Below are 20268 nucleotides of genomic sequence, written 5' to 3' on the forward strand. Positions count from 1 at the left end.
AACCTGCAGTATCATAACACTTTTGCATGCTCTTTCCCCAAGTTTTTGGTAGCCTCAGGGGAAAAAAATGTTCACAGCAAACACTTACTAGTGTTCGAGTTCATAGAAGAAGAACATGTCTAACATTTGGGTAAAAATCCTGATTGTGTGTATATTAAAGCTTGCTAAAAGGGATTTGGAACAGATTCTACATACTTTTTTCCATCTTTAAATATCCCACTCCAATTTCTAATGTTTCAAATTCTATCTGAACTTGTATTAGACAATACTTGTTTTTGCTTCACCTTGCATTCTATCTGAACTTGTATTAGACAGTATGTTTTTGCCTCACCTTGCATTCTATCTGAACTTGTATTAGACGGTTTTTGTTTTTGCTTCACCTTGACATTCTATCTTAACTTGTATTAGACAGTATTGGTTTTTGCTTCACCTTGAATTCTATCTGAACTTGCATTAGACAGTATTTGTTTTTGCTTCATTTTACATTCTATCTGAACTTATCCAGACAGTTTCTTGAGTGTAAAAGACTGGATCTTTATGAAATTAAACCACAGTGTCATACCAGGAAAGGAAGGCTTCGATTTTGGTGGTTATCACTTACCAGTTAGGTATTATGGGCCAGAAACAATAATATATATATTATAATTTTCAGCATGCACATGAGAGTGATTTTTTTTTAAAGATCACTTAATATTTTGTTTGTGGTAATCGTCATCAGAAAGTACAAGCATATGCACCATGATGAAACCAAATAAACACACTGGCAAAATAAAGGTCAAAATACATGTAAGTTCATTTATTTGCCATAAAACTTTCAAAAATTCAAATTGACCATGTATTTTTCACTATCTCAAGCTACAAATATAGGTAATCAGTTGTTACATAATAACCATGTAATTATTCAGCTACACTGTGGTCACTTATTTCTTTTACTTAAAGATTTCCAGTTTGAATTTATTTTCAAGGATATTTCACATTTGATCAATGAAAATTAAATGGTTGTTCATAAATAAACTTGCACTTTTTGTCAACAAAATAAAAATACTACTCAGTATTTCAATATTTTAATCAAATCTGTCCAACTCCATACATAATTACATACATTCTAATGTCCCTCCAACAAACTTTTTCACATTCAATCAACATTTCAACATATAACTCACACCTCGTAACACTTAACATATATAAATCAAAGCTATAAATAGTAATATTGCAACATTCTGTATTAATACTCCTTAATTACAGAACAAATAATTCATCATTATCATCATTTAAATAAGAGTGAACAGTGACATCCACAATAAAAAAGAGCACAACATATTTGATCTAAACCCCAATTAAATAGAGAGCTTTGTAGAGCATGATACAACCACAGCATGTTGAACTCTGGTCTTCCATACTGATTCTGTTTGATCACTACACAACTGTCATGCTGATTATTCAGAGTGGATTTAATAACATGAAAATTTAATTTCCTTATGGGAGATCTTATGAAATTGTATTTTCTTTCATTTAACCAAGTTATCACAGTATTTCTCTTTAGAGAAGATTTTCCTCTGTTCCACTTTACCAAAGAGAATAGTTTATATCATGAAAAGAATTTCCAATATACAACTCCCCCAAGTCCAGCTAACTCTAGTATAATTATCACAATTAGTATCATTTTGTTGGTCATCACTCTAAAATAAAATAAAAATTAAATCATGAGTAAAACAAAAGAACAATTCAAAAGTTGCAGATCAGGATTAAGTACAACTGATTATGAATTCGCTTGAAAGAGTAAACTCTTTCAAACTTTCAGGAAGATTTTTTTTATTGCACATGGGTAAGTCAAAGAACCACGATTTGATTTTTATTGTGGCTAGGATGAAATTTAAAATAAAAAAGGCAGGTTTTTTTCTTGTCCTAAAATTCCATTGCTTATACACGTGTTAATAAAATGCTTAGCAGGGAACAGCTTGATACGACTACAGAGGTTGGACCCTGAACAGCTGGAGCAAGTACAGATACTCCATTTAAATTTGACACAGCTTTGAATTTTGATTACTATTAAGACATTTGGCACAGGATAAAAAATTTGACCACAACTGAAGTGGTCATTTTTTTGGCCCTTATTCCTATACATTTCCAGTAAATCAATCCCAAACTTCCTGCGGCACTCTGTGGTACAATTTTAAAGCAATCCATTCCCTTTCACTCAAGTTTAATACTTGTTTCTGGTTCCTTATTACCATATTACTTGTCTCAAGTTACAACCCTAAAAAAACCAATCCCAGTTTTCCTGTTGTGGTATGGCATCTTGTAGTAAAACTTATAGGAGATCCATTTGTTATTATACAGACATAAGGAATATGCTTGTTTCAGGCCCTTTTTTGGCCCCTAATTCTTACAAGTTCAAGTCTTAACCCCCAAAATCAACCCAAGTCTGATCATTGTGGTATAGAATATTGTGAAGCAATATAGTAGACATTCCTATGCTTTTACTGGAGTTACACAACTAAATTCTATAAAATGCTTGTTTTAAGACCCTATTCAGCCCTTAATTTTAAAACAGTTGGGGCCAAACTCCCCCCCCCCAAATCAATACATGTACATCTGTTGTGGTTTAAAACCTTGTAACAAAATTATATCCAGATCAACCATTACTCAAATTATCATACAAAAACCAAATGTCTATGGATGACGACAACAGCGACATACCAATATACAACTGCAATTTTTTTGCAGTCATATAAAAAAATATTCAGGCTTTGCACTGAAGAAAAGAAGGCAGGATAGAAAAATATCATTCTTCTCTCTATAAAATTCAAATTCATAAAGGTGCTATGAGAGCTTTAGTTATAGTCCATATGTTAGATTTTAGGACAATTCAAAAATGTATATTCAAAATTAGCAATTTAGATTTACAAAAAAAAACTTGCCTGTACATGGAGTAAATTGAAAAGTCTTAAATTCTTTTACTTAATGAAGATTGCAATTTTGTTTAACAGTATTTAAACAACTGATATATTGTACAATATATCTCTTACTGACAAAATATAACATAAAATGTTTACAAAATTAACATTCTCATTTCATGCTTTAAAGGTTTTTAGGAATTCAGTGAGACAGCAGTCAAATTACATATGTCCATCTTTTTCCTGAAATGCCCTGAATTTTCTTTGAATTAATCAAAATACATAATGATATCCTAAAGATATTCTACAAAACTGGAAATTGTCTGTGACAATTGACAACCTAGCTGAACCATTACATTTAGTATTTCTGTGAGCTTAAATTGTTGGTAATTAGTTGTTTTTTTTTATTACTATTTTCAGTGAATATGTGATTCTCAGGCTTCCTGAGGCATTCCTCCCTGCTATATATACTTACCTCATTGCCATTGTTTTCAGTATTTTTCTACTCTTTGATAAATTTGAATCTGTGTCTACCAACTGTAAAGGAAAAAAATATAAGAGACATAAAGAGTTATGTCACTCCTACTGCGGACAAGTGCTATACTTGTAGAGGATCAATGCTGTCACAAACAACAGGAGCCTGAAACCTATGAGAGAAGCTCTTTCTTATATAGAACCCAAAGTTTAGAGCATCATACAGTATTAATCAATAAAATGTCAAGCTCCTGTACACAAACCCTGTAAGTTTTTAAACTTGGGGACCTTACCTAACTAGAGGACTTAGAGGGCCTGCATCACTCAATTGGAACTTCTTAACCTTATGATTACTTGATGTCAGGAAGAAAAAAAGATTACAGCTGTTGAAACATATTCCCTATCTGCTACGTTCTACAAATACAAGCCCAAAACTGCAAAAATAGCTATTTTTGTCCTTTTGTAGTAAGAGTCTTCCCTTACCACAACTCATTTAATTTATTTCATCAATCAAAAATTTCTATCTATCATTTATTTTAAAACATTGGATAAATAATATTTTAGCCCCTTATTCTTACATGGTTTAAGTCATGACAACCCCAATCAATCCCAGCCTTCCTTTCACGGTAAAGCACACTGTGATATAGTTTCACAGACAGCCCAATAATTGTCAGGAAATCAGAAATGTTTCTGGCCCCTTATTCCTAAATAATTCATTTCACACACCCATTAAACCACTCCCAGCTTTTCTATTGTGGTATTGCACACTGTTGTACAATTTAAAAGCTACCCATTGAATTATACTCAAGTTATTGCCTGGACATCAGAAAAAAGATTGTTTCTGGCCCCTTTTTCCTAAAAAGTCAGTTCAAGTCACAACCCCCCAATCATAGCCTTTCTTTTTAGTGTGGCACATAGTTGTACAACTTCTATGAGATTCATACACAGTAACACTTTTACTCAAGTTAAAATTTGGACATAGGAAAATGCTTGTCTAAGACAACGACTACAAGATGATTCCATTACAAAACTGCTCTGTTACTCATCTTAATCTAATTCCAAACCAAATATCAGGCCAATATCTCATAACCACTTCAAAAAATTCTGGACAACTGAATGATGCAGAATTATGGTCTGACAACAACTATAGTATACTTGCTTCAATGGTAGGAGACTTTAAACAATGACAATGTCTTGTTAACAGCTTGTGTAAAGCTTTGATGGTATGAATAAGCAAAAATGTAAATCAAGCAGTTCATGTGATCCTTTTGTGGGCAAAAATTATGTTACAATTGTTTTTATGAGTAAAGTGTTTCCCTATAATTAAGGTTTCTATCTAATGTCTAAAGCAATAATCACCCTGTCTTTAGTTCTGTGAAGTGTTTCTCTTTGTCTACCTAATTCATCAATGATTTCAACACCAATTTCATCAGTTTCAGCAGCTATTTGATGAGACCTTGCTATACTATCTGTTGCTCTGTTTAATGATTGAGTCCCTTGATAAAGTTTGTTCCTTTGTGATGCTGCCATTTGCTATATACCCAATATAAATATTCAATTCTTCTATATACAATAAAAATACAAGAGAGAAAGATATCTCAAAGCATTAAGACAAAATTCTCATTATGACTACTGAATTAAGTTGTCATTAAGTTGTAATTAATAGTTGAATGCTTTCCAAGAGTTAGTCATCAATGAGAGGTTGCAAGCTATGAGTGCTAAGGATACTTCACTTTTTCAAATAACTAAAGTACTTTAAATGGAAAGTAGGTATTTTTAAGCAAAGGTGTGAACCCAATATAAAACATTCTGCAGACAGATGTTGTGTACCCGATATGAAACATTCTGCCAAAACAGATGCTGTGTACCAAATATGAAACATTCTGCAAAAAAGATGCTGTGTACCAGATGTGAAACATTCTGCCAAAACAGATGCTGCTTACCAAATATGAAACATTCTGCCACAACATATGCTGTGTACCCAATAAGAAACATTCTGCTGAGCAGATACTGTGTACCAAAAAAATGAAACATTTTGCCAGGGCAGATGCTGTGTACTAAATAAGAAACATTCTGCTGGGGCAGATGCTGAGTACCCAATAAGAAACATACTGCCAGAACAGATAATGTGTACCCAGTATGAAACATTCTGGCTGGACAGATACTGTGTTCCAAATATGAAACATTTTGCCAGGGCAGATGCTGCGTACCAAATATGAAACATTCCGGCTATGTAGCTGCTGTGTACCCATAATAAAACATTCTGCCAAGACAGATGTTGTGTACCAAATATGAAACATTCTACCACATGCTGTGTACCCAATATTGAACATTCTGCCACAGCAGATGCTTTGTACTAAATATGAAACATTCCTCAAGGGTAGATGCTGAAAAATAACTCTGGACAAACAAACAAATGAGCAACCAGACAAGGTGTTTGCAGAATACTCCTTACAAGTAGGGGTATGAACATGCAAGGTTTAACAGTTTCACTTCTTATATTGTAAATGTAAGAAATATCATATCACATTTCAATTAAATTGTGAAAATAATTAAATATATCAAGATGGAATTCATTTACCATCTACACAAAAGATTTTGATACAAACCTCATTTCTGTCAAATCCAAAATTATCAGACCCTCTCCCACTGCTACCTTTAGCTTTTTTCTAGAAAATACAAATATGAATGTTGATATCGATAAAAACAGAATAAAAAATCTTTGTTACTGACATTACAAAAGATTTATTTAATTGACACATCATTATTAGAAATTTATGGAGTTCTAGCAATGCCATCATTCATACACATCACTTCCTTCACAGAGAAAAAGGTCAACTGATTCTTACCCAAGAGGAATGGAAAATCCCTTTTTCCACTTTTCTTAAAATAGAAGGGAAAATGGTTTTTTTTTATTTAGTGTGGTAAAGATGAGCTTTCATGAAAGAAAAAAGTATGTGTATGGTACTTGTAACTTGAATATTAATGTTATCTGAATCAAAATAAAAAATTCTTACAGTGCATGACATATAGATTATCTCCCAATGACAAAACTACTGATATAAAATGACACAAAAATTTGTAGAAATACCATTGTTTGTACATCAAGTTTTGGTGTTTTAATAACATTGTATGGTATTACTGTTGTAATCTCATCATCTGTGTTTTTTTCTCAATCTGCTCAAAAATGGTGGCTTTACTGGGAATTTATTCAAAACATCTGTAAACATCTGTATGTTTTTATAACACTTGCCAGATTCTTTGTCAAGTTATCTAAATCTCTTCTGTAATTACGTATTCTTGAAATCTGTTGTGACCTGTATGATATTGGTGCCAGTTTTGCTTCACCTTCCATTTCTTGTAACTAAAAGTAAATCATGGAATCACTGATTATCATGAATTTTACAAATAACCCAAAGCTTATTAACATTGATGCTTATTGACAATATCTTTCAATTGAGCAGAAAATACAGGTATTATAAGGCTTTTCTAACTAATTACAAAAGAAATACTGATTTTTCTGGGCATGACCCCCTTAAACCCCTTACAATTTGAAAACTGTATTCAAATATCTTCAAAACTATAATAGATAGAAACTTTCAATTAGTAGAATTCCCATGAAAATTCCTGCCTTGAATTTTCATCCAATATCTTCAAAACAATAATAGATAGAAAGAAACTTTCAATTGACAAAATGATCCTTATTGTAAGGCCTTCCAAAGTCTTCAAGAGTCAAAGTTGTCAGACAACTCCTTGTTATAGTTATTGCCCTTGAAGAAAATAACTCTATTGCCAATTATTTCCAAAATTCTGCAATTTTACCCAATGGTTTATTTTTAGTAGCGGCAACCATGTTTTTACCAGATCAAAAATCTTCACACAAGGAGCGAAGTTTGGTTACATTCTATCAAATGCTGTAGAGAAGATGATGTTTGAAAAAGTTAACAACAAAGACAAATAGTGATGGTAATAGCTCACATGGCCTTCAGGAGGGTGAGCTAAAACTACATGGCATTTCTGTCAATTCTAATGACAACACCTATGATCTCCCTTTTAGCTCCTGATTTTCAAAGGTAATAGGGCAAAAACCTTTAAAAACTATAGGATCCTCTGTCATTTCCCTGGGAACAATGTGTCAAAATTTCCAAAAAATTGAGTATGTAAAGGTAAAGAAAAAAAGTTAATGGATGCCAACAGAGATAAACACACCTTGGTGATACCACTATACATTGTGTGTGTACCTCTGCAAAGTGGTTTAGCAGTCGTATAAAAAATCTTCTACTTTTCCGGGATGAGGATTGTAACTATACATACTATAAAATTTGCTTCTTCAATATTTCTTTCAGCATTACGCACTGCTGTCTTCTTTTCTTCTGCAAAATTTTCAGACAGTATCATCAAATTAGTCCACAAAGTTGAATTGATGTTAAATTCTTTTTTATGGAGATAAAAAATTTTATTGGGATTGGTCCTATGTTAACGCTAAGCAGTATGCAATTATCAAGCTAGGAGGAAACTTTTGAAAGCTCTGCCCTAATGGTTTATAAGTGGATAGCATAACATGTACAGAACTTAGTTGAAACTTCAGACCTGTTACTGTGAGTGGTTTTTTGTCATTGGGATCCTGGGTAGTACACTACCATGAACCAAAAATTTCTCAACTCTTCACAGTGGAGTCACCATTTTCCTCCACTGTGACTCCACTAAATTAAAAACTGAGATAAAATGGCTTCATCCTAATACCTTTTCATAATTTTTTTTCTGTATATAACTCAAATGATTTAAAATTTTAAGAATAATTAAATATATCATGTCATGTAAACTAAGGAATTAAACAACAAGCATATTTTTAAATGGTGACTACACTGTGTAGGGTGGAGACACTGTGACTCAACTCAACAAGTTTCCACTGTAAAGAGTGGAGAAATTAAAAGTAGTCTTGACAGTAGTGTAGTTCTTATATTCTACTTTTAATATAGCAAAAAGCTTTTATTATGCATATCTTTTTAATGTATACTTTGATATACTTTTTATGTAATTTGTGTTTATTGGAAGTAAATTTTTTCATCCATATGCATACCTGTTAACCTAGTCTAACCTAATTGTGGGAGATCTCCCACAATCCATCATAAAATTAATTGCAGGAGATTTCGCATGATGACATTATCAATATATTTTGTTGTGTTATAAATTAAATAATACAGAGGATTTCAAATATTTTATCAATACCATTACCAAATGAATCAACAATATGAATTATACATGTAGTTAGTAGAAGTGATGCTTGGTATAGCATAACACATGTTATGCCCTGTTCTAATGTTACCACTGGCATGTCAAGGTATCTGGTTTTGATGGACCTGCTTCTTTCTTCAAAAATGGGAACAGGAGTAGCAAAGAGCTTGTTGGCACCCTTATCATTGCTTTCATCACATAAAATATTTAATGGATTCTGTTTACAGTTTTCAATCACTGTAGCCTCAAAACTTGGTGCTAGAGCCTGCTTTATGGTTTGGGTGCATTTCGTCCTTTTACATGAAAATCTCTCTGCAATTTTACAACATGCATGTTGACATAAACTAAACTGGTGGACAAAAATTACGGGAGGTTTTAACGAGAGGAATTCTTGAAACATGGAGATAAATGTCTCCTGCACGGGAGATTTCTTTTGCGGTTCAATAGGTAAAGTTACAGGGGACTCCCACAAAAAAAAAAACGGAGGGTTAACACCTATGCATACAATAATTGAATTTTAATGACAAGTGATCTGAAGGTCAGAGTAAAGAGGTCCAAAGGGTCCAAAATAAAACTGATTTCAACATTCTTGGAGTGCTTTGATATATGAGTTAATTTATTCTCAAGATTTTTTTAAACGACTCAAAACGAAATTAACTTTATATCAAAATGTACCTATTAATACAAGTATGTAATCTAGCCTTATTTGACAGACATGTGCATACATGTGATAAAGTAGTTCCTCCAAAACTGGAGATTAGTCATTTTTCAGCTGGAGTTTTGGTTTGAAAACTGGAGGTTTTTAATCAGTGTTTTTTTCTCCTTGCATAACAAGTAAATTAGGTATGATGTTTGTGACAACCTCATATTTGAAATTTGTTCCCTTTATAAACTATGCTGAGTAAACTAGAAAAAGATTTCCTACCTTTTTCATAATTGTATTGTTGCAAATTGCCATCATATTTAAGCATAATATATTTTCATGTTTTTAAGACCATTTCCAATACAATTAAGATTAGAAGTGTAAGCCTTTTTTGATTAACTGCATACCATGAGGTTAATGAGGTTAAATACTTGAGGAAATGTAGCAAATATTCAATAATGCTGTCACCAAATTTCCAAAATCATCACAATTCTAAAGGAGTATCATTTTCTTTAGTTATTGCAAACGAAACTTGGGAAATATAATGTACTGTTGAAATTATAGAAAAAGTAAAATAAGAATTATAAGGGAGGTAACTGACATTTTGAATCAAGAATGGTAATTTTAAAATTTGTTAACACACGTGGCTCTACTGAATTTAGACTGTTAAATTGACAGTAATTAACAAATTAAATTAATCTATAGAAAATGATTAGCTGTCCATAAAATGGGGATGTATCCAACTGGGATCCATTTTTTTCTAATTGTCAATCATCATCCATAACACTGATCAGTTGATTTCTCCACTGATAATGTTGACTTGTTGTCATAAAACAGTTCTTTTCCTGCTTAGACAGCAATTAACACCTTTTGTCAAATTTATGGCTCATTAAATAATCATTACACAATCAAAGGAATGAGATTGAAACACAAATTGTGGGGTTTGAATACTGGTGTTTCTAGGTATTTTTTGACAAATCAGAAAGCGGTAGATTTTCTGATCCCACGGTAGAACTGAAGAAAGGTTCTAATTCCAGTAGAAATGACCTACCCGTGGTAGGTTCACATGTATGCATGTGACATTGTATCAATAATGAACTTTATTCATCAACGTGTCCCCCCTTTTTATCCCCATCATTTTTCTTGCCAGATGAAGTTCGTCCCGTCAAGATGTTCGCTATATTAAATATCATTTCTTAAATAAAAAAAAAACTTATATCAATTGAAAGCATTGTTATTCTTCTTTAGGAATCTTTTCCTCTTAAAGTAACTACAACAAAAATATATCTATTTTTTTCAGTTTCATCCTATTTTTAGACCAACCCTATCAAGCTTTTTAGAATCTATTTACCCCCTTCATATGATGGTATTCTATGATCTACCCTCTCTCGCAATGTATCAAGAGCGCGCTGTAAATCATCTTCAAGTGACTCAAATTTTTCGGATGACATTTTGACAAACCAGTCATGTGACAAAAGTAAAACCTGAATTCGATTCCGGAAAAGGCATTATCTTTATTCCCGGAAAACTATATGCTCCGAATTTCGAACAGCAAATGCCGTAACTCTGGGTACGTCTTAATCTTGGGTCCGGTCGGAAACAGAATATTTACATTTTGGATCAGTGGGAGGGGTCCAGAATGCATATGTGTTACTATCTGCATGTCTTTAATTCAGTATCACCTGCTGTAGGCGAGTTCTTTTTTGGCAACAAATCCAATGCGTGGCATGAGGCATTAACTTTAAATCATCATAACTTTTTCATTTTTAAGATAACTACAAAAATCTTTTGGTTCCTTATATACTGCCAATAAAACTTTTTTATCTATGGAATTTTAAAATAAATATTCAGTGTTTAGACTATATGGGAATAAATTTTAAAAATAATTTTATATGAAAATTGAGGTTTACATAAAAATAATGATAATGACTTTTAGAGATTTCGAAACCTTCACCATAGTATTCAATTAGCCCTTTTCTGGAAGAATTCAAAAACGTTTACGGAGATTAAGATATCGTTATTTTATTACAAAACTTTGGGCAGAAATTCTTGCGGTGTATATACTTACTGTAATATATACCCATGCATGCTTGAATTGTTCGTCGACTTGGCTTCTACTAAATGCCTAGTAGAATATTGTAATTGTCAATTACTCTCTGCAGTTGTTCATAGAACTTGACAATTATGATGATGAGACGAAATATCAAATTTTGCTCGGCAGGGTACCAAATACAATCCTGGATATTGACGAGTTGATAAACTTTACCCAACTGTGCCATGCGCACTTTGTTCATTGTACTCTCCAATATTCTAGAGCGACAAGATGAGCTAATACACACACTAAGATAGTATAGAAAGTATACATGTCTTTGAAATCATGTTGTGACTTGTATATATGAGTGTATATATATATGGTTTATACCATGTTATGCATGCTAATATTGTTCATTGTACATGTAATATAATGTTGTCAGTTATTCCGTTATTATAATATTGTCCAATGAATCTCTGTAAACACACCGTACAATCACTTTGTACCATTTCGATCAACAGCAGCTTGATACGTTCAACATTGTTTGTTTACCTGTGACATGTGCATTATCGTTGGTAAGTAAATCTTTATTATTTACTATTAATATGAAAGTTATGAATTGGGTTTTGAGTGGGAATGATGATTATATGCTATTTTATGAGACTACTATTTCTTTTCTCTTATCATTGTCATTTTCGTAGACTTTGAACCACTTTTTGTTCAAAAGATCACATCAAACCTTTACGTAATGAACTTCCACTAATTATATTATAAAACTATGTACTTTCCAAATTATCAATGATCATATATATGAAAGTATCATGTATAACCTTCATTTTGAGGTATGGAACATTATCATATCTTCAACCGTTTTAGTGTAATTCGCTCTATTATAACGACTTGTGCGAAAAAACTGATACGATCATCGTCCGATATATTTTTCTTCGTGATACATTCAACAGTAGTGTTATGATACGATCAAAAGCTGTATTGTAAAATGTCAAACCTGTCGTTTTCTGTAAAATTGTGAAGATATTGAATGTTTTGATTGACACGAGTCTTAAGTTTTTGTCTAGTAATAACAGTTGTCTGTACCGTATGTGGCTCGATAGTAGAATTTCTTTGGAAAGAGTATATCTGTCCAACCATCATTTCAAACTTTTTTTCTCTAATTTCAACTGCACTATGATGCATTGAATGGATTGCTTATTATAACTGTTAATGGGTCCAGTCTTCCGAAACTAAAGTGCAATACATCAGCAGATAATGCGATGAACATTGAGGGTCAATAATGATAAATGAGAAGGGTGTTAATCATCAAGTCCCCATAATCAGAAATAGTGATGATTAGCAACAAGCACTTTTTGACCTTTCTTTCCAAATTCTTCTTTGTATGTTGAAAAATTGGCCAACCATTTAGATGTCTATTTGTTTCGGTTTTATTCGTTTGTTTCTACATTATAGGGAAACGGGATAGTCAGAGAAAATGTGAGGTTTCGATACCCATAAACAGAGTTTGGGAAAAGAATAATTTTATGTCAGTCATTCGGACTTTTTGTCAGTTCCTTCTATAACTTATACAACAAAATCCCAAATTTTGTGTTGGACTTCGGACTGACATGGTGGCAAATGGTGTCAGTCAGGCGTGATTTTTGTCAGCAAAAACCTTCGGACACTTCTCAGGAAGACTGCATAAACCGGTTTAATCCTACCACTGGCTTTTTCTAGTGCCGGTACCAAGTCTGGCTATGCCGAATTCCTATAGTTATATATATCTGTTTGTTGTTTTCACTATGTGTTTGTGTTTTTGCGGAGTTTTACAAGATGGGGTGGTGTTTTACTTGGTGTGTTTGGTGATTGTGAGAATTTACTGTCATCTCTTGTTTACAACACGTATATGTCCCTCGGATAGATAAGAAACTAATTTCTGTCGGACACCGACTCTTAATATCATTGTCTTAGGATGTGATTGCTCTGTTCCGGGTCCCAAGATTCATTTCAAACTATTCAATTCCTTTTCCCTATACTTAATTTCTTTCTCATTATGTTTGACACTTAAATGTTCAATTAGGTAGGAAAACTCATCATAACCATTTTCACAATAGTAGCATAAATTATGTAGTTTTCTATGACTCATCCTTGATCTGAAAGGAACGAATAAGACAATTCGTAATAAGTATTTGTAAAAGATAATTTATTACATCTATTACTCAAATTTATTAACCAAGTTGGTCAGGGGCAATTATACCGGGATCATTCGTCGTAAACTTACAAAAAAGACAGAAAATTAAGCCACGCCGAACTTGTTGTTCGATAAATTTTAGTAATAAATTCTCTTGAAAGATTATAATACTAATTTATAATTGCTAATATCATTATATTTTAGTTATTTCAGATCACTGGGTGTAAACATTGTTCTGCATGCGATGAGAGTGAATATTAAAAACTGTTTGACATCTGAACATTTGTCTAATATAATTATAGTTTCCTGTTCACTATCAAAGTTTGTATTTATTATCTTTCCTCAACGGCAGTTGATCGTATCATCACTAAACGAATATCTGCTGTTGATTGTATCATGCATCGGACGTTGATCGTATCATGTATTTCACACGAGCGGTAGAATAAGAGTGAATTGCACAAAAACAGTTGGATGTGGAGCGATGTTTCATACATCAAAATAAAGCTTAGACTAGGTACTGCAATACCTTACGGATGCAATGACAACATCAAAAGTATAGGAAACCTTTCAAGCCAATACAACAATAGCATAAATGTGATGAATTTATTTGACAAAAATCCAAGACGGAAAAGGAGTCATGGCCATCGCCACTATACGTCACTTAAGTTACATGATGTCTCCATAGATGGTATCCTTCCTTTCATACAAAAACCTCTTGGACTTCATCACATTAGAACCAAACATTACTCTATACCTCTCACTTTATTACACTCCCTTTACAAAACAAGTCTTGACACTCCTGTTTCTGACCCCACCTCATCATTATACAAACTTGTTGCCATCATTTTGGATATTGGTTTCCACAGACTCTTTAAACCAGTTTGTGTGAAAAGTCAAGATGAAGAAAAACGATCATTTCTTCCAGTACCGTTTGTCAACAAAGGTATAGATGCAATTAATTTGGCTAACATCCTCCATCACAAAAACGTTACCAACAAAATCCCCCCATATTTCAAAGACAAATCCATACCAATTATTTCATATTCCTATACTTCACCCATCGCATCCAAAATTTTCAATTATAAAAGGTTATTGCAGAACCTCGAGATTGAGGACTTCAAGGCTAAACCACCCGACTGTTCTTGCAAAACCTCTCCATTCCAATATGGTCCTTCTGGTCACGTCGTTACGGGAGATTTAAGGCTAAAAACCACTAATTCCACTTCCCATAGGCTTCTATGCTAATTTCACAATATTCAATGGCTTCTCTGGACTTTACCTTAACTTTAACCTGCAGAGGACTATATATCAGCATGATTCTACATATGTCAGCTCACAATCCTCAGAATGGCATGTGGGGTTAGCAGACTTGTAGTGCAGTACTGGTCACCGGAAGTTAAGTGTCTATAAATAGCATGGGAAATCCCAGTGTTTTCACAAGATAGGGGTATATTTAGAAATCATTATGGAGATTAGGCTTCACATCACAAGAAGCAAAATGCACTTATAAAATGTACAGAAATGTTTTTCCTTTCAGAAACTGTTTAAATTTTTTAAATGAGATGAGAACTTTTTTCACAGCACTATGAGGAACAGGGGTAATTTCTGCGTAGGACTATTTTTGCGTACGTTCCAAATGCTCATTGGTTAAATTGGTGGTCTGTAACCTTAACCATTATCGAAAACGAATCTCTGCGTAATATCCTCTCTAAAGGTCCCAAGTACCGTGAACCACGCTCCATAAATTGGAATTATAACTTTAAAGTTCTTATGGATGCTGTCGAGGACTATGCAAGAAAATGGATAAAACGAGAACAAGAAGATATTGATTCTCTGTCAGAGTGGTTAAAGGCCGTGAGGTCTTTAATTGTGAAACGAATAAAAGTTTTAAGTAGGTCAATGAGTGCCAAGGCTACATCAGTTTTCAAAGACCCCGATGTAGCAAAAACATTGTCTACTATACATGACAAATATGTTGACGTACCAGCAGTCAAAGCCCAAAACAACATTGTTTTTGTCTGCAAAACGTTTTATATCCAATGTTTATTATCAGAGGTACACAGTGATAAGACATATACTGCTACCACTCTCTCCAAAGAAGAGATTGTGGAAAACCATAAATCAGTGCTATCCTCTTTTTGGTCTCTCTACCAAGGACGATGATTATGATTTACCGTCTATGTACTGGATTCCTTAACTTCACAAGAATCCATACAAACAACGTTTCATAGCTGGATCTGCAAAATGTACCACCAAACCTCTTTCAAAACTTTAACTTCTATACTCACAACTGTCAAAGAGGGTCTGCAGTCCTACCACAACTCTTGTTACTCCCGTAGTGGTATTAATTCAATGTGGATCCTGAAAAAGTCGAAAGATCTTTTGAAGACAATCAGTTCAAGACTATTATCTGAATATAATAGCATTAAAACCTATGATTTTTCAACACTGTATACTTCTATTTCCCATACTCAGTTAAAATCCCGACTTGAAAACATTATACATCTTTGTTTTTCCAAAAAAGATGGTACACCTAGATACAAATATATAGTTCTTGGTAGAGATTCCTCATACTTTGTACGAAATAATTTCAAATCATCTTCCAAATACACAGAGGAAGATGTTTACAAAATGCTGGAATTTTTAATCGACAACATATTTGTCCAGTGTGGTGGACGTGTTTTTCAACAAATGGTCGGCATTCCAATGGGAACAAATTGTGCTCCTTTACTTGCTGACCTATTCCTTCACTCTTATGAGGCTGACTTTATAGCTGATCTGATCAGAAAGAAATAATATAGTTTGGCTAGATCCTTCAATCTCAGTTTCCGCTATATAGATGACGTGTTATCTTTAAACAATCCTAATTTCGGGGATATGATACATCGCATTTACCCAAAAGAACTTGAGATAAAGGATACTACAGACACTGTGAAGTCAGCCTCATATCTTGACCTACACTTAGAAATCGATGATAAAGGGAAACTATTGACCAAACTACGACAAACGTGATAACTTTTCATTCAGAATTGTCAACTTTCCTTTCATCTGTGGCAACATCCCTTCCGCTCCTGCGTATGGAGTGTTCATATCACAACTCATACGTTATGCCAGAACTTGCCAAAACTACGCAGACTTCTTGTATCGCGCTAGGACTCTAACAAATAGGCTTCTGGAACAGGGGTATGTTGCTACAAGAATGAAGTCATCACTACAGAAGTTTTATGGTCGTCATCATAAACTCGTGGATCGTTATGGTGTATCCATCAGCACCATGAAAACTGATTTATTCAACGGGTCATAGTTTTCCTTTCCTCGTTTGTCTACCCCGGACTTGACTTTTCATGAGCAACTCAGCGGGTGTTTCTAGAAAAGCAGAGGACGCTTACCCTACCGGTGCACCTAGTCCATGCTCCCAGTTTTTAGTGGAGTCCGAGTTGCTCATTTACTTTTGTTACTTTGTATGTATGATTTTAGTTACTTTATGTTCTTTGTTGTGTGTGTCTGTTTTCCATGTCTGGTCTTTGTCCCTGGATTGCATTCTTCTGATTACCGCTATAACCTTGGTTCCCTTGATTACTCTATCAACAAACACCGCCTTCTTTGTGTGTCTAAACAAGCTTGTGTACTGGAACAACATGGTGTCGATAAGTCTGAATTGGGACACTGGTAGATTTGGAATCGAGGTGGTAAATGAAAGAGATCGTCGTATATTTGATGGACGCAAATTTCAATGTGACTTTTAACAGAAGTTTCAGTAAGTTTCACTTAATTTTTCATTATTTTTATCCCTTGTCCCCTGCTCTTTGTAATTCTGTTCCCGCAATTTTATTCCCAAAAAATTGAAAAATTGAACCAAATTATGCGACATGCAAAATTTTGGCTCAGGTCATTATATTGTTCATTCCATTAGATTGATTGATTGTTGGGGTTTAACTTCCGGGTAGCAATATTTCAGCTGTGTAACTATGAACAAATGAATTAGGAATGGGAAAAAAGTCAGGGTGTCTTGTCAAAAATGCAATATATCCATGTATTGGAAATGTTATGTGAAATCAATGAATGATTCAAGTCCATAAACAGTTTTGTTTAATTGTGTACTTTTAGCATGATCACTAGAAATGACAACTTTTCAATTAACTGATTTTTGCTTCAGGTATCAAAGAAGGTTGTGCTACCATTCTCCTGGCATCACCAGAATATGTGATTAAAAAGCATTAGAGAGACATCCTGTCAGAAACATTCTGAAAAAAAAATATGTTTAGTTGCATATGATGAGGCACACTGCATATCAGAATGGTATGTTGTATATAGTGACAAAAAGAAATGTATGCAGTACAGTTAGAAATCTACATGAATGTCTTGTAGATGTACATAAAATGGCAATTACAACATGTAACATTACTAGCAAATTAGTATATATTTTAATAAAAGCAAACCCACAATGTACTGGTATCTGCTCAAGACATAGTCGGAAAACTTTTCAACTGCATTGTTAGTTACTTGGCATATATGGAACAATATCCTTTGCGAAGCTGTCGCTGACGTCTTCAGGCGCAAGAAAGGCTAAACTGAATAAATGTATCAGCCATATACTGATTTCACCACTGCAATTCTTGTACTCCTTGGAAAGGCCAAGACGGTGTTTTTTATGTTTCTTATCTTGAATTCATTTCTAAATCATTTTCATTATTATATGATACTTTTACTTTAGATTTTCACCTTTTTATGTTTATTTTTTTTTATTTGTATTTGGCGCAAAAGGTAATCTTTTTCTGGCCGACAAACATTCTCTTCTTGTCGCTAATTAGTGAGACCAGTTCCTTTAAATACAATGTATGTGTGTGAGTTATATAAAGATGTTTGTTATTTTATACCGTCGCAAACAATCTTTTGGGGTTATATATGTTTCATCTTGTCTGTCCGTCCGTCTGTCTATCCGAACTATTTTCTAAGCAGTTTGCAGCATTGATATGAAACTTTGTGGAGTGCTATATATAACCACATGGAGACGTGCATATGCGATCAGGAATTTATGTTGATCCCGCCAAAGTACTTTAACCTCGCCGCAATATTTGCGCCTGTCCCAAGTCAGGAATTTCTGGCCTTTGTATGTCTTGTTTCATTTTCTGCTTTAGTTTATTTCTATGTTACTTGGGTATATAGGGGCAACTCTTTCGCTGTACCTGTGTATAATGGTGTTTTGGGGCTAGTTGCAGCCTGCCCTGTGGTATGATGATTTCCTCGTCGTTCATTGAAGACCAGTTGGTGGCCTTGGGCTGACATTTTCATCCCGGTTGATTTTTTGTCACTTTGACATATACACCATACCTATTCTCGTTATATTTACACTAGGATGTAGCAGGTATTCAAGAATTAGCACAAGTGTCTAAGCACAAGTTTAAACTCCTTTACTAAAAGCTTATATTCAAGTGCTATGAGAAAACTGAAAAAAAAAATTAGAAAACCAAGCAGGGAAACTTTGCAGTTGTATAATAAATTTAAAATGGTCTTTTGATTTTTTAGCAACGGAGGAATAATATCATCGCACAGACTACAAATTGAGAGAGGTTCGTATCCGAGTTGTTCCCAGACAAAACAGACTGTGCCTCAGGGATTGATGATGGAAAAGCATTTTCTATTCTCATGTACTTACTGACTGTTCCTACTTATATATCCATACAAAATATAATTAATAACACATTTTCAAACTTAATACATTAAACCAGGATAAAAAAAAATATTCTAGCTTTTGAACAATGAAAGTGTGGACATTTTAGCATCTATTTTGAACTTAATCATTGAGAGTAATAAATAAAAAAAGTTTTGCTGTCATTGTTTGACTATTTTACATGTACGAGGTGGCATGATGATTTGAAAAAATATTTATATATACTATAGGCATATTTATGTACAACAAGAACTACATTAAATTTTATAAAAATACTTAATTAAAAAAAATATTTACTATTTTAGTGCCTGATTTATCCCGATACTGTTTTTAGTGCCAGATTTAATCCAATACCCTGTTTAGTACCAGATTTATCGTGATATCCAGTTTATCATGATTCTGTGTTTTCTTTAATGTCCCAATATTCCATATAATATATATAGTACCTTGGACCTAAAATGCAAACATGTTGTGTCCGCCTTTTCAAACATGACTAAAGAGTAATCAAGGGAACCAAGGTTATAGCGGTAATCAAAAGAATGTAATCCAGGGACAAAGACCAGACATGGAAAACAGACATACACAACAAAGAACATAAAGTAACTAAAATCATACATACAAAGTAACAAAAGTAAATGAGCAACTCGGACTCCACTGAAAACTGGGAGCATGGACCAGGTGCACCGGTAGGGTAAGCGTCCTCTGCTTTTCTAGAAACACCCGTCGAGTTGCTCATGAAAAGTCAAGTCCGGGGTAGACAAACGAGGAAAGGAAAACTATGACCCGTTGAATAAATCAGTTTTCATGGTGTTGATGGATACACCATAACGATCCACGAGTTCATGATGACGACCATAAAACTTCTGTAGTGATGACTTCAATCTTGTAGCAACATAAGCCTGTTCCAGAAGCCTATTTGTTAGAGTTCTAGCGCGATACAAAAAGTCTGCGTAGTTTCGGCAAGCTCTGGCATAACGTATGAGTTGTGATATGAACACTCCATACGCAGGAGCGGAAGGGATGTTGCCACAGATGAAAGGAAAGTTGACAATTCTGAATGAAAAGTCATCACGTTTGTCGTAAAGTTTGGTCAATAGTTTTCCTTTACCATCGATTTCTAAGTGTAGGTCGATA

At 33.8% G+C, this 20268-nt stretch overlaps 1 protein-coding gene and 1 long non-coding RNA gene across 2 annotated transcripts; one reads left to right on the plus strand and one right to left on the minus strand.

Moving 5' to 3' along the window:
- Nucleotides 1-781: 781 nt before the first annotated feature.
- LOC148623356 (vesicle transport through interaction with t-SNAREs homolog 1B-like) lies at nucleotides 782-10739 on the minus strand. Its single transcript, XM_088565156.1, has 7 exons — nucleotides 10601-10739; nucleotides 7686-7744; nucleotides 6625-6735; nucleotides 5981-6040; nucleotides 4731-4904; nucleotides 3373-3434; nucleotides 782-1679 (listed from the first exon to the last, which is right to left on the minus strand). The coding sequence occupies exons 1-7, from the start codon at nucleotides 10698-10700 to the stop codon at nucleotides 1589-1591; spliced, it is 657 nt and encodes a 218-aa protein (XP_088421282.1). The 5' UTR covers nucleotides 10701-10739; the 3' UTR covers nucleotides 782-1588.
- A 961-nt stretch (nucleotides 10740-11700) lies between these two features.
- LOC148623357 (uncharacterized) lies at nucleotides 11701-19433 on the plus strand. Its single transcript, XR_015919420.1, has 3 exons — nucleotides 11701-11856; nucleotides 17620-17762; nucleotides 18990-19433. It is a non-coding gene; the product is annotated as an uncharacterized LOC148623357 (long non-coding RNA).
- Nucleotides 19434-20268: the final 835 nt, after the last annotated feature.

This window comes from Perna viridis, chromosome 2 (assembly GCF_037379345.1).
Source record: "Perna viridis isolate PV_CMFRI_1.1 ecotype Kerala chromosome 2, ASM3737934v1, whole genome shotgun sequence".
Taxonomy (NCBI): domain Eukaryota; kingdom Metazoa; phylum Mollusca; class Bivalvia; order Mytilida; family Mytilidae; genus Perna; species Perna viridis.

Excerpts from the sequence above, each read along its gene's own strand:
- LOC148623356 (XM_088565156.1), bottom strand. The coding sequence starts at position 10,700 with ATGTCATCCGAAAAATTTGAGTCACTTGAAGATGATTTACAGCGCGCT. Across the intron at positions 4,905-5,980 it reads TTGGATTTGACAGAAATGAG|CAAATGGCAGCATCACAAAG; the intron begins GTTTGTATCAAA and ends TTGGGTATATAG. Across the intron at positions 1,680-3,372 it reads CTGAAAACAATGGCAATGAG|AGTGATGACCAACAAAATGA; the intron begins GTAAGTATATAT and ends ATTTTATTTTAG.